General features: G+C 34.3%; 1 protein-coding gene across 3 annotated transcripts in view; it reads right to left on the reverse strand.

The window, feature by feature from the left end:
• Nucleotides 1-4,016: 4,016 nt before the first annotated feature.
• The window catches only part of LOC113230335 (kinesin-like protein KIF21B), a 138,511-nt gene continuing 117,834 nt past the window's right edge, over nucleotides 4,017-24,693 (reverse strand). The window contains exons 22-30 of one of the 3 annotated variants that reach the window (XM_026464224.1): nucleotides 18,049-18,193; nucleotides 16,161-16,278; nucleotides 15,532-15,721; nucleotides 14,860-15,006; nucleotides 14,252-14,397; nucleotides 13,247-13,395; nucleotides 12,491-12,705; nucleotides 9,971-10,016; nucleotides 4,018-4,713 (exon numbers count right to left, since the gene is read on the reverse strand). In XM_026464224.1, the coding sequence (XP_026320009.1) occupies nucleotides 9,977-10,016; nucleotides 12,491-12,705; nucleotides 13,247-13,395; nucleotides 14,252-14,397; nucleotides 14,860-15,006; nucleotides 15,532-15,721; nucleotides 16,161-16,278; nucleotides 18,049-18,193 (1,150 nt within the window). In that variant the 3' untranslated portion in view covers nucleotides 4,018-4,713; nucleotides 9,971-9,976. Of the gene's footprint in view, nucleotides 4,714-9,970; nucleotides 10,017-12,490; nucleotides 12,706-13,246; nucleotides 13,396-14,251; nucleotides 14,398-14,859; nucleotides 15,007-15,531; nucleotides 15,722-16,160; nucleotides 16,279-18,048; nucleotides 18,194-24,693 lie in introns of all 3 variants that reach the window. The other 2 variants (XM_026464225.1, XM_026464223.1) reach the window with 2 other exon arrangements.

Here is a 24,693-nt window from a genome sequence, read left to right on the forward strand (position 1 = left end):
TTTTTAGTTGAAATTTGTTAAAGTCATTGAGGTTACATTTTTATCCAATGTTCAAGTCAGTTTAAACGCTGACTATTATACAAAGTATTTTATATTTTGATCGACTTTACTACAACATTTAAATTGTCTACTAAAGCATTACTAAAATTAAAATAATAAAAATAATACTGCAAGAAAACAAAAGTGTAAAAATTGTAAATAAAACCATATTTGATTATCAATTAAACTAAAATATCTATCATAGCCCTAAATTAACACTTAGTTTAAAATATTTGGACGTTATTGTAACGTTAAAGATCATTAAATATATAAAACTTTTATTGTATAGTAATTTGTAGTGATTGTTATGTCTACCTTATTAATATATTTATGAACGAAAATAATTAAAATTTGCAGTTTGATATAAAAATTCGTAACGTAAAGACAGAACACTAGTAATGGTAGTAAGCAAAGCGTAAAACTTTACGAGTAAAAATAAAAATGTAACTAGCATTGCTAGAGAAATTTTCATCTGGAAAGTGCATCAGATGTACGAAGTATTTTTCGGAAGGGTAATGTTAAGCCCTATACATTTAACGAAAAATTGCTTGAGATTTTTTACGCTTTGAATCACAAACGCTCAGAATGTTGTACATCGGCTTCAACAGTGTCACAAAATAAAAATAAAAAATCTTTAATGTTACACGTGCAAAACCTTCCTTGCATTTCCTTAAATAATAGAAAAAATTGTGGCGACATTTATACTTAGTCTCAAGCAAGGTAATAACTTTCGACAACTGATCATAACATATGAAAACATAATCGTATCATTTTTACATGTTACGTTTGTAATTTTTGAGTTGTGTCAGTGTTAAAGCCAGCGTGGGATGTGTTAAAAATAATTTTGCGTACTGATTTTACAATAGTGTTGATCCGCATCATATTATTAAACAAATTGCGAATTTATGAACTTATATGAAAAGTCGATTTTACAGTCTACAACAAAGTCTACCCGTAATACAGGAATGTAGAAAAATAAGCTTGTATAATCACAGTTATATATAATAATTGAGAATACATTAATTATTAATAAGCTACTTTGTGATGCCACAACTTACGTGGTTCTAAATGTGATACTAATTATGATTTGTTCTAACAGTCACTACTAATTTGTCGACTTACTCTTAAAGTACAACATGGTATATATATTTACGAGTAACTCCATACTTTATAAGGCGTTTATATATTCCAACCAGCCAGCAACTTGTGTTTCTTCGCGCATAACAAGTATACAATTTTTTTACATAGACACCATATAGACACAATAGCAATATTATCATTTCACTATATCAGTGGCGAATTTGCCCTAAGGCTTAGTAGGTGCGGGCCTAGGGCGACCAATTGTGACAAGAAATTCACTGATGATAATTTTGTGGAAAAAAAATGCCACACTGCACCGTATCATGCAACAAAAATCTTCCTAAATCACTTTCGTACATTGTATGTATGAAATATTTTAATATTAAAATATTTCTGAATCGATTTCGATAAAAGTTATAAAGTTAATTCATTATGTAGTCTACCAGTATATGATGAGTGCTGAGAAAGGGGCGGCTGGTACTGACTACATGGCCTGGGCCAAGACTGCAAATCCGCCACTACACCATAATATGATTGTTTGTCGATTGTATATCATCAAATATAACAGAGATGCTATTAATCAAAATCGTGCTTAATTAATTCATTGGTGTTGTTGTATGTGTTTTCTCATCCATTATGGAATATATGTTTGTTGATTGCATATCGTCGGGGATGGTGCAAATCAGCGTATGTAGCATTGGTAAAAGGTGCGTATTTGCACTAAACCAAATTTTGCAGGAGAGGGATTCAAAGTTGTTACTTTGTTATTTAAATGGCAATAATATGTGAATAATATTTAATTTAATAATGAATAATAAATTAATATTTATATTGTCTACGGATTGATAATAATAGATTTCCGTAAATCACGCTAATTTGCCACGACATTTACGATTTGATTTGGCCGCTAAATTACCGAAAGGGAATTTCATAATCCAATGCTTGTTATGCGTAATTGCACTATATTAAATAAATATTTGCTACAAATATATGTCAACAACTTAGTAGTGACTAAGTAAATAATGACGAGGTATTGTTTGTGCGTTATAATTTTGGCAATAAGGCATTGGCTTCCAATGGTCTAAGTTTTATACTCAACTAATCACTAGTTCCAAGCTACGCTAAGGCCGTCTGGTTATTATTTTTATACTAGTGGTTTTCCGAACCAAATAAGAGAAAAATACGTCTGAGGGAATACAGACAGTGCTGTGAGGTGTCCTAACTAGGATGGGTCATCACGATTTTTAGGGATGAGCAAGACACTAATTAACCTGGTTTTTAATTTTTTTATTTACGGTTGTAAGAAAAGGGTATTTTTTGTCTCGAAATGCTCTAAATTTATTTATCGTCTTCACTGTCAAATATACAAATACTGTTTACTTTTTATTACTAAACATAAACATAGTAATTGACAGACTCAGATATTATTGTAATAAACAAAAACTAATATTGTTTTTGATCCAGATGTCGGGTTAAAAAGTAAGTAATGAAAGTATCAGTGAATAGGGTGATTAGCATTAATATTAAAAATGTAACTGTTTGATAACTATATAACCAACCAGTGAGCCGTGAACATGGGACATGTAATGAGCTCAAAACTACGGTTTGTTAAAAGGAAAAAACAAGTGTATGTGTTCTTACATCCGGAAAAAATCCCAGAATCATGAGAATTAAAATGCTAGTATGATATAAAATTAAATTCTGTACAGTATGCATGGTCCCATATATGTTCCATATTTGTACACGGGTTCCTAGTAGAATACGAGAGTTACAAGTATGCCGCTCATGCCAACGGGAAAAAAATTAAGAATTTTAAATTATTTTATTGACGGTTAAAACATGGTCGGACTTGATTGCTACACCCACAGAACACAAAGTATTTATTTGTTTGCACTTTGAACCACAGAAAAAAACCAAAATTATTTTCTCTCATTTGGTTCTAAAATTATGTACACTGTTTAATACTATCCATTCCTATTATAATTCTTATTATCAATATGAAGGCCATTGAATTTGATCCTAGCGACGTACTAGTGCATGATTATAACTTATTTACTATGTTCATGTATTAATAATGTCTTTTATTTTTAACATTAAGGTTTTAACAAACTGGTTATATATATTTTTCAAGTTAATTAATAACTTTAAAACATCTACAACTACATAGTCTATAAAGTATATTAATTATTCTTTTTTATAGTACAGAGAGAATTTCTAAAATTATTATTTTTTCCTACAATTTCATATACTAATTTGTTTCTATCTTATATTACTATCAAGGACGTTCATTCTTAAAAGCCGGAATTTCCTTTGTCGAGTCTTTTTCTTTTAAATATTTTTTTTCATCATCTTTAGATGCAATTGTTGTAATCGTTATATGAAATAAATGTTTATTACATTCGTTTGGCATGAAACAACAGGACGTTGTTTAATATTCGTGTTGTACAGTCAATAGCACACCAAGCTATACACTTTTGTTCAAATATCGCCTCAAGAGCTCTGAACAAGATCCGTGAATGCTGCCGTCTGTACAATACTTTTTACATGAACTTCGTATTTCAATATTCTTATACTGCATCTGTTTTTAGGCCTCCTTTCGTATACTCGTTATGTGAATAGTATCCTTCGCTTTACCCACGAACAATACACGTCCTTTTCGCATTCCCTACTTCCACTTGCCTTGAAACACATATTCCTTCTCATCAACATGCATTGATGCTTTCATATCAACCATCTATAGTATTAATATTTCTTGTCCTTTGTCTTACTCTTTTATCGTGGAAAAATTGTAACAATTCTCTATATTCCCAAAATGTTTCACATAGTTACATGTATGGGTACATTTTTCATCCATCATACCTTTTCCCAAACGTGTTATAGGCCTTAATTAATATTGAAATGTTTTTCATGACGTTTAATTATTTAAATATTAAAGTTAAAATCGCGAGTTTACGTATACTTAAATACCATAAAAATTAAATACATAATGTCTCTTGTGTCATAAATGGACGTAACTTAGAATTGTGAACGAAAAAATGTATTTACATAGTGCGATTCGCAAAACCATGTTCCATATTGTGATTAATAATTCATATTTGTCTTATGAAGAATTGAAAGTTTCGTCCATTAGTGTTGCAAGGACAATTATTAGAGTTTGTACAATCCACAGACCGACTATCTGTAAACATAATAAACAATTACATTACCTGTATTATGACAAAAAAAAAGGAACTAAAGTTACCACGTTTATGAACGACATCAAACTGTCATTTTATTTTTCGTTTATAAACGTTATTCGCAACACTGCATTACAACTCTAATCACGGTCGATCTATGTTTGCCATGATAGAATATTTAACCGAACTGGTTTGAGAGTGATAACATGTTATTCTTATGCTCTAATACAATATGTGCATCTCTTTTTTCGCATACGTCCATGAGAAAATAAAATAGCGGAAAGAGTATACATGCTATTACAAGGAGCGGTATCACCTCCAGGCGCGCTTTTGGCGACGGCACGGCGGCTGCGGCGGCGCGGAGGTGGGGAGGGGTCACCGCGATTTGCGTATGCGCCAGCAGCGGACGCGCCCGTCGCTGTGGAACGAACGATTTGTTAGTTCATTGTAAGAAGAACTGTACCGCGTATGATTAAGACATATTACGAATGAATATTAAAATGATTTCATAGGTCTACTACAATTTAGAACTAATGAGGTAGGTTAAAGGAAAATTAATGTTAGCAACACTGGTATAACGAGAATAACACATTCTTGTTAGTTTTTTATAGCTTGGACGTGGAAGATATTACGCTTATGAATAAGTATTTTAAAAGAAAGACTTTTACTAGGAATTGTTAATATTACGTTAATTTGAATATGTAAATAGCATATATTAAATAGCATTCAATAAAGGAAATAACATTCGGGTATTTAGGGTATCGGCAACCAATTTTTTTAAGGATCCGCGTTATACATCTGGATTTAATTGAAATTAAAACAATTGTATTTTAGATAAAATGTGTAGAAGTAAAAAAATATACATGAAGAAGAAAACAAATTATGAATGATTAAAAGTAATATAAAAAAAAATTAAAATGAAATAAAAAGTACTTAACAGAAAAAAATTGCATGTCGTTGACAATAATAGAGAGAGACTAAAATAATAATTTTGTATTATTAGTAATTATAATATGTATAAATTATATTATATATACTTATATGTAATTGAAACAAAACATACTAAAGTATGTTTTGTTCAATGCAATGCTTTCGTTTAAATTTAAGTGATTATCGAAAATAAAGTGAACGTGGTTAAGTGCACAATACGTACAACACCGGCTCTCGAGACTCCCATCTCTAGTTATTGAAAGTGCGAAAGAGAGATCAGAGTGTTGGGAAGAGTCTCGTTCGTAGTACACGCTTGCAACTTTTAGTGTGGCCATATTAGCCAATGTATCGTACACGAAACCCAATACTGTCGTAACAAGGTCGTAATTCAAAATTATGGAATTGCGAAAATACAATTTAAAAATAATACTGAATAAAACCAATATATACATATTCTCGTTTATAAATGGACAAAACACAGGCGTGTCTTTTCTCCACTAAATGGAGTTCCTTTCACCTGACTCCGACTTTTCGTGTATATCTATGCCGATAGCCGACCGTCTTCACCTACTTGGAATGGACCTGTCGTCCAATCTGAACTTCGGCAGTTACATTGAATCCGTGGCCAAAAGTGCAGCCAAGAAGCTCGGCATCCTTTCCAATGTGAGGCGATACTTCACACCGGGACAGTTGCTTCAGCTGTACCAAGCACAAGTCCGGTCGTGTATGGAGTACTGCTGCCACTTATGGGATGGCTCTGCTAAATACGAACAAAAATACGAACTGGCCACCTTGGATTCAATAGACAAGCGTGCTAAGAGGCTTATAGGTGACTCGGAACTTGTAGAAGCGAAACTGCAGTGCCTTGAACACCGCCGTAGAGTTGCTAGCTTATCGGTACTCTACAGGATATATCACGGAGAGTGTGCGATGGAATTGCATAATTTGACTCCGCCTTCCCCTTTCCATCATCGGGAGACTAGACGTGGGCGGGGGTTCCACCCCTATGTTGTGGATATTCCCCGGATTCGCAGAAAGCGTTTCGCTTCCACATTTGTATGGCGAGCGACTATAATCACATTGTTGGTAATAAGATCCATTCAGTATGTTTTTGCAATTCCACAATTTTGAGCTACGAAAGTATTTGAATTCGTGTGCGAAAATTTAGTACTGCTCCGTTTGTTCTGTATCTCATGTGAATAAATATTACTCTCAAAAAACGGACCGGGTCATCCGGTTACGCGTACAATGCTCATATTGGAAATTAATTGTATGTGAACGAAGACCTAAAGAATGCAAAGGCCGCGTCAAGCGCAGGGATAGTGCTGTACAACGCGGGTATCCGTTATCCTATATATAGCTACGGGTGTTGCCAAATTAGTGATTTTACAAATAAACATGACGATATAATTATTTGAGCAGTATTATAAAATTTTTTTTTGATAGTCGTTGGCAACACTGACTCTTAAATTATCCAATACCAGTTTGATACCGCTTCGTCCCAACCTGGCCTATACGACAGCTCATCAAATTGAAGCAAATGATGACCAACCATCAGTGAGGAGCCTACTCCGTGCCGCCTCGACTCCCAACAAAACATTTCAAAGTTATTTTCAAGCACTGTTCCGTAAAGCGTATTTAATAGCGGATACGATGTCTGATATTGTTAATGCGTCTGTTATTGTAAAACATACTTTGGAGAGCAATATTTAAAGCTCAGTTTGGAATGTTTTTCGAGCCGAGGGGTTACGCTGCTGTAGCGAAATGAGCGAGGTCTATAACGCCGTCTTAGAGTGAAAACCTCGTAAGTGATTTCTATGTAATTTTTCAGGAGGAAGATAAAAATGTGGTGTAAAATGTAGTAAACGCAATAATGTTTTTTTTTTAAATATCAAGTGACAGGACGTATAAGTTGTGCGCCTTATGGTACACGCCTACACGCCTGTCCATAACAGTTGCATTGCCGCTCAGGATTTTAAATCGCAAAAATTTTAGGGGTACTGCCACTGCACCCATCACTTTGAGACATAAGTTGACCAGCACCCTTACCCTTAAAAATCGGAACACAATAATGCTGACATTACTGCTTGGAGGCAGAAATAAGTAAGGTGGCAGTACTTCCCTAGACGAACTCTTTCACAAGGAGCTCTACTGCAACTTTAGTAGCAGTAGCCTCCTTCTTCTTTAATAAAAATCAGTAAAAACGAACTATGTGAAAACGCGTATGCGAGGTTTTAACTCGAAGGCGACGACAAGTTTTAGTAAGAAAAAAAGACGTGGATGTAAATCACAGTTTGTTGTGAAGTACTACATTAAAAGCCTTGCAAGGAATGGTTAAAGTTAATTCTAGAAACAGGTATTTAGTAAAAACACTAAGATGATATAGTTGTAAAGAAAGAAAAAAGAAAGTGTATCAGTGAAATGATGTGGTTTAGTGATGTTGTTTTTATTTAGAATTACAGCTTGATATCACAAGCGCGGCCTTTTCGTGGAGCGTGGAAGTCAATGCATGGGCCGACCTTGTGGAGATCAAGTCATAACAATTATAACAGAAGCGAACGACGACGCGTGCAAATATTGGCTTGGGCTAAGTGGGACATGGTTTCACGATTATGAAATTTAGGGCTATTGCACATACAATACTTTATATCAAGACCGAATAACTTCAGAGGACTATTAATCTCCATACTACATATAGTAATTCCGAAATAGGTCAAATTCCGTCTTATATCGAGATGGCGCTGATGAATAGCCTGGAAGTAGTTTATATTATGTAAATGGCCGCGGATATCAAATAATTCCTCTTTAACATGAAATACAAGCAGTCAGTTTTTTCCTTGTAACATTATTCGAATATAGACCACGAACTAAAATTATTTACTGAACTTTGACAAATATGCGTACCAATAGATGGCATTGTTACAAATTAATTTATAAATTACCGCTTGCTGATACGGGCAGATGGCGCTAGCTTTAATCAAAATAAAAGAATAGCCGGCAGTATTCATAAAAATCTACTATTGTGTAATTTTCCGAATAATTGGAAAAATATAATTTCGAAGGCTCGTATTTCTACGTTTAGAAATATCTTTTGAAGTTTTTTTTAGCGTGAATTATAAAATAAGCTTGTATAGTCTAAAAATATATTTGTGAATCCATAGTATGAATCGATTTTGATGTTTTTTTTTTGTTGGAAAGAGGGTACCTCAGTTTTGGTCCCATTTAAATTTGAAGGAAATATTCCACCTCTAAAGATGGCAAACTTGGGGATGAATCTGGTTTCGCGCATTTTCCGGTAAGCGACTTCAGTAAAACTTGGCAAATAGATGTAATTCCACGAACTTTTGAGGTCGGATTTTTTAAAATAAAAAAGTTACAATTGTCTGGTTTCATGTGCGAAATTAGAACAGATAAGTTTTTCAACTACCATCACCATGGTACATACATACTTCGATTCAAAATTTCAGTTTCTACGCTGTGATAAAATATATAGATTTTGTCAAAATTGTAAATTGCATTCATTCGTGTTTCAAAAACGATATGAAATAAAATTTTATCCTTTGGATCTCAACAAACAAAGATTAATGAGATTATTAAAAAAAAACTGATTACTATTTATAAGTCACAATTTTGGTGCGCTATAACCCCCTAAGACCCAGTAAAGTAAAATGGAAAAAGCGCTAAGCGCCCAATGTAGGTTCAAATGTATTAAATATAAATACAATACATGCTTCAGGTCCAAGCAAGGATGCCCCCAGTTTTGTATGAAAAACGTTCTTCAAGATACCATGTGGTTATATCGCACTACTATTACAATAGTGTTGTAACTAAATGTGAAATTCAAGATTGTACCATTTCTGAACGTAAAATATATATAACCTCAATAAAATTGTCATTAGAATATTGTAAGAAACCATTAATATATATCTCTTTAACCCAGAATGAGACAAACGTTTTGTGGACTAGTTCAAGACAAAACAGTCCTTACTCAAAAATACTTATTTTTAAACTTCTATTTGGCAAGTAGGAAATTGTTCAGATGTCTAATATATTTTAACCTATACAATATAAACTATAATAATCTTTCACGGGGACTGAGTAATTCGTTTTTCAGCTATTTTATATATTGTATTAGCAGTGCGATACATAGCGCAATATATTTTTTTTATCTTTATTTATTTAGGAACTTTTATTGCGCTAAATTTGTATGCTATATTTTCATTATAATATGCACTGGGCGTTTACGGGATGACAGGAACAATATTGTCTGGATCTGAAACACTTCATATCGTCGATGTTTTGTAGAGAGGGCGAAAATGCCATATTAAAAAAATTTTTAGGTGAGCATGTTTTATATTTTAACTTATAACGACTGTTTTAAAATTGAAATTATAACAGGGCGTACATATTTTAAAACAGTCGTGAAAAACAAAGACATGCTCTGCTGAAAAATGTTTTCGAAATGGCGCTTTCGCTCTTTGTTCAAAACACTGACTATATTATTACGTACATTTTGACGTACACGGGGTCTTAGGAGAATATGACAACGCAGATTTTTATCGTACAAACATGACTAGTGGACATCAATATAGTGCAGATAAGAATATGTATATTGTTTAAAATAAACATTTTATAAGAGTACAATCAGCCCTAAAAATCATGAAACGTGCTAAGTATGAAACAGCGCCCCTAGTACCGTTTAGGATGCGCAAGCAACAGAGGCGCAAAGCAATAGCGGTAGGCACCTGTGTTCACTGCTCGGCCACCCGCCAGGCACGTACGTCGCCGCCGCTGCAACATATTCCGAGTGAATTAAATAGAAGGACACGTAAGTAGATGTAGAGGCCAATTCTACGCTGGCTAGTATAAAGAACTTTAGAACCATCCTCAAAAGTCAAAACATATAATAAATAAAACTTCTCTATAAGGTTCAGTCTTGGTGCCTAAAATCAGTCAGTAAACTATTCGCTTTGTTACCATTTTATAAGACCTATTATCGTTTCTAAAAATGTATAGAACTACTATTTGAGGCTATCAGCGGAATAGTAGTGTAACCATTGACTTACAATTATATGGACGTCGGGTCCGCGCTAAAAAGTGTCCGAACTTGTAAGGCGCTAAAATCGTATACAGAGCGTCAAACTCCGCTTTAGTCTTCATTTGTTCGACTGACAGCGCGATACTGCGATGACATTACAATTTAAATTCAACGTTTTAGCTTTTTCATATTCCTTTACATGTCATTACGTTTAAATAGATTGACTTGGGACATTTTTTTCGTGGTTTTTGTATTAGATCCGTCGTCCATTTATTTGTAAGTCAATGGGTGTAACCCACTTTTTTTTCTACAGTATTACTTTAAATTATACTAAAGTATACATAATTATTTTGATAATTGGATGGTATTTTTTTGAATTAAAAGCAACCATGAATGTGGGTTACACCACTATTCCGCTGATAGCCTCATCTGAAGGTTAAGAGTCTTACTCTGAGTCTTCCAGATCGTGATTGGTCACTAAAAATTGTTTTTTTACTTCTGAAGAACTTATGACTGACGAAATAGAGCTGGCATAATTATGGTGTCGTGGACTTTTAAAAACCATTTCTTTCTATTACAACAACACCGCTCATATACCTATTACTTCTTTTTGTATACTGTAACGTATGTAGTTTTTACACTCTCCTTCAAATTACTCGAAATGACTCGGTATTGTTTGCTAAGCGACGATATGTAGGATATCTATAGGTAGTGTCAACTACCAGCAATATTTCAAGGTTCAAATCGTGCCCCTCTTCTAACTGTCCGAACTTGTATTAGACAAATTGTTTTTGTTCAATTAATAAATTGAACATTAAATAAACATTCACATTTTTTATTTGGTTATATTTATAGGCAATATTTGTAAAATATATGTTACATTTCATATTAAATATGCTTATATACTTCTGCTCAAAAATCTGTTCTATACAAGTGTGCTTAGCTGAATTTCGAATATACAAAAAATTTAGTTTCTAGCCTGCGTTTTATTGAACAGTTTTAGGGCATCAAATTTTCGGTTCAGCTTTCCGAATTAAGAATTTAACGAACTTTGATGATGAAGAATCTTATAAGTTAGTATATTATTATTTTGATCGCACGGTCGGTTTTATAGTGGAAACTGATCACTGAGCTCAATATCCGTTTCACTTACTACCTATGTTTGTTTTTGTCGCATCCAATCACGCGATCATAATAGTCTAAACATCGCATGCCGTTTTAGAATAGAATAAAAAACACTTTTTTGACACATCACAACATAGAAATATACAAAAAAGAACAAAATAAAAACAAAAGTAAAACAAGAAACAAAACAAAAGGCAACAAAGCAAACATATTATTAAATTATAAACAATCAACACAATTATCAGTTTCCACTACCAACCGATAGCGTGATCAGAGTATACTAACATGTTCCTAGTCTCTGTTAAGGTTTCATGACATATGAAATGTTATTTCATTTGAACGATTAAGTGAAGCGTCAAACAAACTTACGAATGTCGATTGTGGTGTTAGCGACCAGTGTCATAAAGTAACTGATATCTGACGTATTTAAGTCCAATTTTTGATCGACAAGTTTCAAACCAGTCCGTGGTCTTTAATCATGAGTTTCGCGGCGATGACTCAACGAAAACTACGCGCAAACCCTAACAGCTCTGTGATTCAGTACGGGCGCGGGCGGCTATCTTCGTTTGCTTCCTTCTTATCAAAGTCATGTGCAGGATTACATACTACACTAATCACACCACGTAACCGGTAAAGGTCCACGGACTGGTTTGAAATGTGTTGATCAAAAATTTGACTAATAATACTCGAGTTTTCCGTTAATATTTTAAGTTAATATAACAGGGTTATTCTTAAAATACTAATAAGCTTGCAGAACTATATTACTAACATAATAAAATATAATATTTAAATACATCGCTGTAAGCGGTAATAACTCTATGCGGGTTGGGAGTCGTCGCGGCGGACGCTTGCACGTTTGAACTTGCCTGCCAAACATACATCTAAAAAGTGTCAGTACAACAAAATCTTAAAATTTTATTTTTGGTAAATTTATTTTGCTTTGTAAAAAGTTGCTAAAGAAAAGATGTTGTTTATGATGTTAGTAATATAGTCCTGCGAGGTTGTTCGGATTTTAAAAATAACTCTGTGTAATATGTCTGAGTCTCACAGTAAGTAGTTTTCACAATTATGGTTACGATAAAGGTTACTTCTATATACTCACTTCCCAGCAGTATACAGCATCCTCAGTTGCGTCACCGGATGTCTGGCCAGTGCGTGCGGCGCGTCCGGCAATGCTGCAGAGGGCGCGGCAGGACGCAGCGCAGGGCTCCACAGTCGCAGCGCCGCATCGCGGCCGCAGCTCGCAACTAACGTTTCTGCCTCTTCGCCTACCACGCACACTCCTGTTACCCAGCCTTTGTGCGCGTTCATGACGCTCTGTAACAGAAGATACATCACTGTATTGTTACCGGAAAGGCAAATTACCATTCATTATCATGTAAGATAAGCTCAGATAAATAATCAAATATCTTTCAAGCGCATGTTGCGCAAGCATTTGTTTGACAATTATCAAAATCAAGACTGTATGTTGTTATATTGTTATATCATATATTATCATAATATATTTATGTAAGTTGATCATGTATCTATAATAAGTATGTTTCTATTATGTTATTTACTTTATGCCATACAAATTACCGATTAGCCTATAGTATATTGTTCTTCTTGTTTAAGTGTAGTATCAACCTATGGTTTTTTTTCTGTTTGGCCTAATGGTTGCTATACCAGAGAATGTCTTATGGCATTAAATCCGCCACTTGTATTGCACAATAAACTTTAAATAATTAAATAAATTACTGAAGCGGCTTTCCCTTATTTGCGGAATTGAGTTAAAAAGATTTGTAATAATAATCATTATTTAATTAATTTAATGGTTAATTCTAGTCAGAGAGTGACCCATGTCTGTAGCTCCACTTACATGGGTTAATGTATTGTCAGCCAGGTTCCATCGTTTGAGGCTGGTGTCTCTTGAGGCACTGTATAGTGCATCCCCGTATAGCGCTAGCGCTTGTACACCGTCATAGTGCGGTGGTTGTAGTAGATGACGGTTGCTGGCTTCCCAGCTCCCTGTAACATGAAACAATGATAATTTAGCAGGGTTAGAAATCATCAAGATAATTTCTTTGATAATTATCCTACAATTGTCCATGCTGATTTATAGTTCTAGTAGTTGCGATTGTGTTATTTACTTCCATGCTTATGATTAAATTTTATAATGAGGGTTGGGAAAATCGACACCTCCAATGAAAACTACGCCAAATTAATTTTTGGACCTGCTCTGTTTTTATTTCATGTTTTGTTTCCTTATTTTTTTCACAAAATTCGTTCTTTTGTTATTTTTTACAAATTTTGTTTTTTTGTTTTTTTTTTTTACAAATTTCGGGGAGCATAATATTAGTAAATAAATATGGTTGTTTACAAAAATAACAGAAAATGACCAAAAAATAAAGTTGGCGTAGTGTTCGCTGGAGGTATCGACATTAAATGCATGCAACACAAACGCAGCTATCTTGCACGATATAACCTTCACATGGTTCGCGAAGTACCAAATTAATTTACTTCGATTTTAACTGTCTCTGTGGGCGAACGGTTACCATGTCGGACTGCCACGCAAAGGTCTCGAGTTCGATTCCCGGGCCGGGAGAAATATTTGTATGGCCTACATTTATTTATCTCGTGAGTTTGGGTGTAATTTGTGGCTGTCTATGTGTGTGTCCATGGCACCCACGGTACAAAGTTTTTCTAGTGCGGGGCTATGAATGTGTGCGTTAATTAATATAGATTTCCGAAAAGCAACACTTCATTCTATTAATTAATTGTCTGTATTGCCATTTCAAATGATTTGTTAAAGTAAAATTTTGATTCTTATATATAGATAGTATAAGAACGAGTGTACTTCGTCTATTCAATGAGGTAGCAGTACCTGTATCTTGCGGTTGCATGTCGAGCGTTCGCACGTAATGGTCCTTCGAACCGGATACGACCAAGTCGCTGCCCGCGCCGCGCCCTATCGCCAGGCACATCACCGCTGCTGCGTGGCCAGACCATACTTTGGATACACATTCTAACCTGTTACAAAGGAATTAATATGATTAATGTGAGTAGATTAGACATTTTTACTTTATTTCATTTATTTGCGGTCTTCAACCCCATTTTGTAATAGTAACACGATTTCAATTAGATTCATATATTTTACCAGATCCCTTAGCCGACATTTTGGTTGTTAAAACCTTCTTACACATCCAACAGAAAAGTGGAAAAAAAGCAATTCCAGCTTTTTGGTTGCAATATGTATTTACGTAATGTAATTAAAGATCAAATTGGCTTAAAACATTTCTTTAAAGTACCGTTTACTAATTACACAAAAAGGAAGTTATATCAAAATTAATTTTACGACTCACAGGTTAGAGGTTGAGTTTGTTTAATATCTTTCTTTACATTGATGATCTACTCAGAACCAAAAAGTCGATTAGGGGGTTAGATATCCTAGGGCATCGACTGTACATGATTAGATATAGTAATAAATCTCACATCCTGAGATCCCAAAGACGGATTTTGTCCCCAGCGGCGGTGTATAGTCGGTGTGAGTGGGTTAGCGCTAGCGCAGTGACAGCTACCTCGCCTGGTGCCGGTGCGCCGCCACGCGTAGACGGACACGCGCCAGTTGCGCCCGAAGACCTGGGAATATTGGGGACATGGTTCTAATAAAGACATTGTTTAAGTTGCCCAATGGTGTATTCCACAGAAAAATAAATACAGTAGAAGTGCTTGTTTGCGTGACACGTGTGCCAACAGTTTGCGGAGTTCCGCAAATTTGAGCTCATTTTCACTTTGTATGTTATATGGTCGTGTCAATTATTTCGCGCAAAACCTCGAAAAACCGTTTCTGTTTATTGTACTTTTTTTGTTACATGAAACGAAAATAAACCTTATACCGCTGCAACATGGTCGCTAATGGTAATTTTTTTTTATGTGAATTTTACCACCATCACTTAACAATACCACATGATGTTAATTTATTTCTTGTGAAAATATAGTTTATTATTATTGATACAAAGATCGAATAAACACAAAGAAAAATTCTCTCTACCCGATTGGACACGAACCAGCGACTGTTGCCTCAATGTTAAGTTTCTATAATAATATGCGTTTTATATGTTGTCTGCAAGTAAGACTTTTATACGTTCCTAACTGTCTACTTACCATAAAGTAGTCAACGGCGTCCGACTTCTGGTATCAAAGAAGCGCACCGCAGCCCCCGCCGCTGCCAATAGCAGCCTGCCATCCCCACGTGGGTCGCTCTCTCCGGCTACGAGAGCAGTGACCCCACCCCCGCACCAGCCACGCCAAGCTTCGGTTCCCACTGTGAGATCCCAACCGCGGACTGTACGATCTGTACACACGGCACATTTATCAAAAAGGATTTAAAATAGGTGAAGCTTATTTTTCTTATTTCTCATGGCTTTTCACAGAGTAGAGAATGTTTTGACTGACATGTTTTGTGTTGACCCTCTTTAAAAAGTTTTTTATCTGTCTGTCATTTTTCGAACATAGATTGTTGTTTTTGGTTTTTAACAACTTTTTATGTCGTAGCGCCATCTGTGATAAATTTATTTCTTCACTCAGAAAGGTACCTTTACAGCTACCATCGCTGACTAGATGTCGCTTGAAACATTGTAATTTTCTAGTTTCTATTGAATGTTACGATGTTTTACTACCACGATATTCAATTTTTTTTTTTGCGGAATGGCTCCACTAGTTTGTTATAATTATTAATAACAAAGATCGAACACTTAGAAAAAAATTCCTTCGATCATATAGATTTTGCTTACCAACTCCCCCGCTATACAGCAAGCTAGTGCTCGCTGCGAGCGCCAGAGCAGCGCCTGCATGTCCTTCAGCCACGTGCGTGCATTGCAACCACGCTGATGACGAGCCGCCACTCGCACGCTGTAAGTAAAGTGTTAAATCTTAATAAAAAGTTGTGCAAACGCAGAAAATGTTATCAAGATTTTAGAGCGACTTTGATTAGGTAGTGTGAACTAGAGACGTGTTCCCAAAAATCACTAGCGGCGGCGTTTAAAAGTTTTTCGAGCATATATTTTTCATGTGTTTAAAAAATGACTAAACTTTGTTTAAACCAACCTTTATATTCATTTTCAACGTGTTTACTTGACTTTGCAAGTATGTAGGTACTGTTACTAAAAATGTCAACTTAAAGATTATTTATAAAAAACAATTACATAAAAATAAACGCCCTTAATTAATATCTAGTACGAATAGGACGTGCATAGATGGGAACGTAATTAATTTCAGTTGTACGTAAATATTAAAGAATAATAGTCAATGAGAATAATTTTTAAATTGTATCAGCATTTTAAATCAAAATTACAATTTTGACAATAGCATTTTTCCTACAAGCCCTTTATAAAATTTCTCCTTGTGAACGCATGTTTTGTCGTTGGTAGATCATTGTTTGTCATATGTTTTTTTTATATTTTTAACTAGCAGTTGTTGAAAAAAAAAGGTAAAATTGAGTTTTGGAAGGCCCGCCCGTCTGTATGACGTGCTTCCTGAATTACAACCTCTTTTATTTTATTTTTTTCATACTCGTAAGATAAAAACAGATATTGTTCTAAGAATTAACTAGTTTGAAGTTTTTTACTTTTGTGTCCTTGGATGCGTGCTATTTAGAGATTTTTTTAGTCATTATTCCAAGTTATTGTTAATTATTTTTTTAATATAAAGATATCTCTCTTATCTACTTTTCCATAAACAGTGTTTAATAATACAATTTATTACATAATTAAATTATATATTGTACATAATAATTGAAAACACACAAATTCGAATAATTTTTTTATAGGCTTTTCTCGTCACTGATCGTGACGTCAGATCGACGACTGGCGAACTTTTTTGAAATGAGCTGGTTTAATTATTGAATTTAAATAAAAAAAAAACATTATATAAAAAATAAATAAAAAATAGATGTTATAGTTTGATGTAAATTCTATTTCAGACATATAAAATAAATGTGAAAAAACTTGCAATTGTCAATTCAGGGCATTATTCAGGTAATAATAAGAAAAACTTGAGTATAGTCATTATTTTTGTGCTACTTGTGTTGACATAGTTATGATTTCTTTATTCATACCGTTCACATAGTAATACCATTTTGTCTTAGCACCTACAAGTAACACCTCAATCGCTTAATGTTTATTTAAAACAATAATTCGATCATTGAGCTTGCGATTTTAGCTCGAATCGTCTTCAAGACTAGTTTCTTCACAGTTCGTGGAGCGGGTTTAATTATTTTTAGTGTTTGTGTCGAATGCCATTTAATTGCAGTCACTAAAAGTCCCTGGTGAATGTTGAGAGGCACTGGGCGAACCGCGTAGCGTCTACTCGTAACTTGCGGCGTCACAAAATTATATAACATAATTTTTAAATTTATTGAATGAACACTATATTCAATTATTTTTGTGAAATTACTCCACTAGTTTGTAATAATTACTAATACAAAGATAACACTTAGAAAAATTCTTTCCATCCGGCTGGATTCAAACCAACGTCTTCCAGCAAACCGTGTCATACGCTATGCCAATTAAGCAACAAGCGGACCTTAAGAATTTTTCTATGTGCTCGTTGCAGATCTCTATTTTTTGTTTATAACGACTTTTTTGCTGTAGTATATAACATATTTTTGAAATTTATAGATACCTTCATAGCAAGTTCCTTAACAGTCCCCTGCGGCGAGTTGTCATGTCCGGCACCAGCTAGTCGCAGGAACACGTCGTCGTCTCGCGCCCGTCTCGTGGCGCTGGGCGACATTGGCGGCGTTTCGCGACCAACTACCGATGGGTCCCTGCGTGTTAGTGGCAAGCGTTAAGCAAGCGGATGAACGGTGAGACATGTATAGGAATATAGATCTTATCAAAAGTCATTAAAGACTAACATGTTACAATTGGACCCTCATCATGTTGCGGATTTTTACAGAATTAATAATTACTTCTATAGCGCGTTACGGCTTTGTTGTGAGTCGATAGCTTTGAGTAATATAAATATGATGCTATTTTGTTATGATCAGAGACTTAATAGGCAGGGTATATTTACTTATACTTCAAGCAATACACATAGAGTGAATAATGCCTCTTACGGATTCCTGGAATTGTTATAAATAAAAGGCAAACAATTAAAACAACATACTTTTCTTATAAATATTTTACCGCACTTTAATTGCGTTACACAATACAATATAATACAGTAATTCCCGAAATAGGGCATTATCAACTTTATATGTATTTCTTCTATGTTTATGTAATTATACTCTATCTATTACGAATTCTGGTTATGATAGACGGATTGTTAAGAGGAGTGGCAACACTCAGACGATTTTATTTATGTTAAACAGGGCAAAGTACAATTTATCATTAATATTAGTCTTTGTAAGCACTAAATAAATAAATACGAACAAAAGACCGTCCGCGTTCTTGAGTCCAAAAGTAACTTGTCTAACTTTATATGCATTAATGTATGTAGAAGTAATGTAATTTATGTATATAATGGAACGTCAGGTTATGCACCATGTTATATATGTATAATACTTTTACTGAATAAAGTTTTGATTTTCTGCTTCCGCATGGGCACAAATTTCGATCACAAAATGGAGGTTTGTGGTAATGAAGATGAAATAAACCATACCGCAACAAACACAAGACATATTTTAAAATGATAGCCAGTAACATCAAAGATTAATAAATTATTTTAACTTTCACGATTTCTACACATTAATTGATTTTTAGTTCGGGACTTAATCATAAATAAATAATAGACAACATCATATACGTTGAACGGACCCCAAAGTAAGTGGCTAAAGCACTTGTGTTATGGAAATCGGAAACAACGGACGGTATCACAAACACCCAGATCCGAGACAATATAGAAAAGTTAGTTTCTGGGAATCGAACTCGGGACCTCAGAGATGGCGACATCACGAAAACCAGCGTGCAAACAACTCGACTACAGAGGCCGTCAAAATGTGGTTAAAACATATTTGTCATCATGTATAAAATACTTTTTAATTTTCTCGACGTTTCGGGCGTATTGCAACGTCCAAAGTCTTTATTAAAATATTTTATACATGATGGTGATTATGCGGATGAAGTCCCGAACTAAATATCAAATAATTAATAAATGAATTGTTTGTTAAATTTAAAGTTTTTACTTACCTATATTTATACTTTACATTTAGAAAAATATAACCAATTACTTTTATCGAGTTCTTAGGTTTTCGCGATTTTTACATATAGGAAATGAAACTATTTTTCCGGATTTAAATCGCGTATATTTGTTTTTTCAAACAAACCGACGTTTCGGGCCCATGGTCACGGTTGACACACGGTCAACCGTGACCATGGGACCTGTAAAGGGCCCGAAACTCCAGGTAGCTGTCGTTTTTAAACCGACTGTATGAAGAAATATGTTGACTACTAATAAAAAAAATGGTGATTGCAAATTATATGTATAGAATAATAAATGTTGTCTAAGGTTTTCTCCCACAATACGGGTCGTTCTTCTACTGAACTTGTATATAAATCATGCATTTTATTAGTCGCAATGAAATTAGTGGTGCAACAGTGGTACTTTGCAAAATCAGTCCACGCGCAAAAACGTTCGTTTACTGACAACGCGCCCTATGCAATAGCGGCAGAGCGCGTAGCGTCGGGGGTAGATAACATTTTTTCTTGTCCGGCGCCGGGACTGTGTACACACAGTTCGTGTGTAGAAACGACACGTATTCTTGCATAGACCCGGCGACTTTTCTTAGCGAATACACGCGCCCTTACACGCAAAAAATTTTGACATTAACACTTACACACCCTGTCATATTTAGATTGAAATTTTGTTTATAAATCGATTCCATATATTTGTCCCTATTTTGTAGAAATGTCAATATAAAAGATCAGAGAAGTCCTTGCTAAAATACTAATTTGTCACTGTTAGTTATAAGATATCACATGTTTAGTCAATTTTAATTAAATAATTATTTCACATTAAAAAAAATAGCATTAAAAATATAGAAATACTTGTTATTATTATTCATACAAATATCGAACAACACAAAGAAAAAATTTTTCGATTTCACTCTGACTGGATTCGAACCAGCGTCTGTTGCCACACCGGGGCTACCGCTCTTACCAACTACAGATGAGCCACAGATCGAATAAGCAGATCTAACGAATTTCTCTATATCCTTGTTGCACTTGCATTTTACACAAAAAACATATAAATATTAATAAAATATATTTGTGGCAGTTGTAAAATGGTGAGTTTTCGCGTCTAATAGAAAGCTTTACGCAGGGCTAATTCATTATCCGCCTTATCTAGAACAATACACGTTTCCATAGTCTAAGGTAAATACAGTTGACAATGGTATTAAATCACAAATATGTGAAAATAGTGACGGCTGGTGTCATGGTTATTCGATTAAATCTTCTTTTTGACAATAGTTGTACAAATTAAAACGCAATACTGCCACTGAAGTCCATTATTTAATTGTCAAAAGTAACAAGCTTACCCTCGTAGATTTTTGTCATTATAGCGAAGTGTTTTCGTAGCAATAACACAAAGACATATTTAGTCTGGAACCTCTTAAGAGCATTTCTGTTATTAAAACAAATAACAACATGTCTATGACTTGAAAAATCCACACCACCAAAACACCCTCTGTATTAAAGTGGCGAAATTCTAAGCAAAATTTCAGGGCAACTGAGAAAATAAATTTAAAAAAATATTACAAGTGTAGTAAGTGTTTTATATCGTTTTATATCAAATAGAACTTTGTAACATTTGGCATCTGACAAATGGCATAGTTAGCTGGTACTACTCGAGTTATATTTTTTATTTTTATTTTTTTCAGTTTACCAAGAATAAATTTTTAATATTTTGACTTCTATTCAATGTGCAATATGGAGTACGTAGGAGATAAAAGTAAAAGTTTGTTTTTTCAAACAAACCGACGTTTCGGGCCCATGGTCACGGTTGACACACGGTCAACCGTGACCATGGGACCTGTAAAGGGCCCGAAACGCCGGTTTGTTTGAAAAAACAAACTTTTACTTTGTACATAAAATAAAACATTTCTAAGTAATCACAACAACAAAAAACGATGATGTAAATAAATATTCACTGTATATACCGCCCTCTTGCTTCCCTATGATTACTAACGTAATTGACATTTTGCTTTGGGGAAATGCCGCCGATATCAATAGAATCTTTGTCCTGCAGAATTGTGCGGTTAGGGCAATTTACAATCCGAGACTCAGCGTATCTTTGAGAGGTAAATTTAAGGAAATTAACATTCTTACACTAGCCTCACAGTACATTTATGAAAATGTAGTTTATGTTAAGAAGAATAGTAATTTCTTTATGAAAAATAGTGACAGACATAACATTAATACGGGGAATAAAAATAAACTTGCTGTTCTTGATAGTCGTCTTCACAAAGTCACAAATTCATTTAAAAGGCAATGTATACGCTTCTGTAACAAGATTCCGGTTGATATACAAAATTTGCCTTTCACGAGGTTTAAAACTATAGTGAAACAAAAACTTTATACTAAAGGTTATTATACAACTTCTGCGTACTTGGATGACAAAAATCCGTGGTAGTAACCCGTTTAGCTCATGGAGGTAATCTCGATCTCTGATGTTTCAAACCAAAAAAAATATTGTAAATGTTGAATGTGTACAAATGTTATTTACAAAGAGCAATCCCTAGAGATGCTTGCTCATTATTCTCAGGGGAATCTCCCTTACGAATGAGCGGTAAAGTTTAAACAATGTGACGATATCAAGTTTTTTTTTAATAACGCACACACTCAATAAGTCAAGTGTAATAATGCTTATATGAAATAAAGATTATTTTGATTTTAGCAAATTTAGTTATTACCATATCATGGGATAAGCGAAACGAGATCTACAACCCCTTCTGATAGGTTTTTTAATATCTTACTTAGTTTCAGTTCTATTGTCAAGTAAAATAATGCATAATTGGCATTTTTTAGGTTACATTACAACGTTACGTGCCAATATCTCGCAAATTACCGAAAAGCAAATGCCTTAGTTAAGACATGGAGGGCAGATAGATAAGTGAACATTTAATTTTATTTATAAGCACACTCTTGACGACGAGTGTACACGCTAAGAAATTCATCGTGTCTGCAACAGAAAAGACGAGAATGGCCTTGTACACGACAAGAATTTTGTCGGATCTAGCCACGAAAATATTTTGTGTCTGTTGCAGACAAGAAAATGATGATTGTGTACACGATACGAATGCTTTCGGGCAGACGTGTGTAAACGTGTCAGTGCACTTCCAGGTAGCTGTCGTTTTTAAACCGACTGTATGAAGAAATATGTTGACTACTAACAAAAAAAAAATGGTGATTGCAAATTATATGTATAGAATAATAAATGTTGTCTAAGGTTTTCTCCCACAATACGGGTCGTTCTTCTACTGAACTTGTAAATAAATCATGCATTTTATTAGTCGCAATGAAATTAGTGGTGCAACAGTGGTACTTTGCAAAATCAGTCCACGCGCAAAAACGTTCGTTTACTGACAATGCGCCCTATGCAATAGCGGCAGAGCGCGTAGCGTCGGGGGTAGATAACATTTTTTTCTTGTCCGGCGCCGGGACTGTGTACACACAGTTCGTGTGTAGAAACGACACGTATTCTTGCATAGACCCGGCGACTTTTCTTCAAAAAAATTTGACATTAACACTTACACACCCTGTCATGTTCAGATTGCAGTTTTGTTTATAAATCGATTCTATATATTTGTCCCTATTTTGTAGAATAGATAAATAGAAAACCAATACTGACTTTCGCTACAAATGTCAATATAAAAGATCAGAGAAGTCCTTGTTACAATACTAATTTGCCACTGTTAGTTATAAGATATCACATGTTTAGTCAATTGAATTAAATAACTATTTCACATTAAAAAAAAATAGCATTAAAAATATAGAAATACTTGTTATTATTATTCATACAAATATCGAACAACACAAAGAAAAAATTTTTCGATTTCACTCTGACTGGATTAGAACCAGCGTCTGTTGCCACACCGGGGCTATCGCTCTTACCAACTACAGATGAGCCACAGATCGAATAAGCAGTTCTAACGAATTTCTCTATATCCTTGTTGCACTTGCATTTTACACAAAAAATATATAAATATTAATAAAATATATTTGTGGCATTTGTAAAATGGTGAGTTTTCGCGTCTAATAGAAAGCTTTACGCACGGCTAATTCATTATCCGCCTTATCTAGAACAATGCACGTTTCCATAGTCTAAGGTAAATACAGTTGACAATGGTATTAAATCACAAATATGTGAAAATAGTGACGGCTGGTGTCATGGTTATTCGATTAAATCTTCTTTTTGACAATAGTTGTACAAATTAAAACGCAATACTGCCACTGTAGTCCATTATTTAATTGTCAAAAGTAACAAGCTTACCCTCGTAGATTTTTGTCATTATAGCGAAGTGTTTTCGTAGCAATAACACAAAGACATATTTAGTCTGGAACCTCTTAAGAGCATTTCTGTTATTAAAACAAACAACATGTCTATGACTTGAAAAATCCACACCACCAAAACACCCTCTGTATTAAAGTGGCGAAATTCTAAGCAAAATTTCAGGGCAACTGAGAAAATAAATTAAAAAAAATATTACAAGTGTAGTAAGTGTTTTATATCGTTTTATATCAAATAGAACTTTGTAACATTTGGCATCTGACAAATGGCATAGTTAGCTGGTACTATTCGAGTTATATTTTTCATTTTTATTTTTTTCAGTTTACCAAGAATAAATTTTTAATATTTTGACTTCTATTCAATGTGCAATATGGAGTACCTAGGAGATAAAAATAAATTGCCTCGATTTTCGATAGCCGTAGGCAAAAGCTGTTCACTTTAATGCTACAAATGTCCTGTTCAAAAGTTTCGAGTTAATAACCCTATACATCAGTGGCTACAGTCCCTAATATCATAATATAGCTGTGTCGGTGTAGGCAATTTAATAAATACACATTCAAAATAACACAAAAAACAGCTAAAATCCATGCAATTAACAGTGGGGTGCGTCATGCAAACAAACACAAGCTTAATTCAAACGTTTATTGCTTATCTACTAAAACATGTTAAAGCTTAGTTATACATTGTGACTTTACTTATTATGTTCTTTTTACTTGCCTATATAATCGCTTCAAGCTAAATCTTGCCTTTGCAGAGTTAGTATTATTAATAAATGCACATATTTCTGCATGGAATATTTAATTTTATATATGACCG

This window comes from Hyposmocoma kahamanoa, unplaced genomic scaffold (assembly GCF_003589595.1).
Source record: "Hyposmocoma kahamanoa isolate Upper Pololo Valley unplaced genomic scaffold, ASM358959v1 63, whole genome shotgun sequence".
In the NCBI taxonomy this organism is placed as follows: Eukaryota; Metazoa; Arthropoda; class Insecta; order Lepidoptera; family Cosmopterigidae; genus Hyposmocoma; species Hyposmocoma kahamanoa.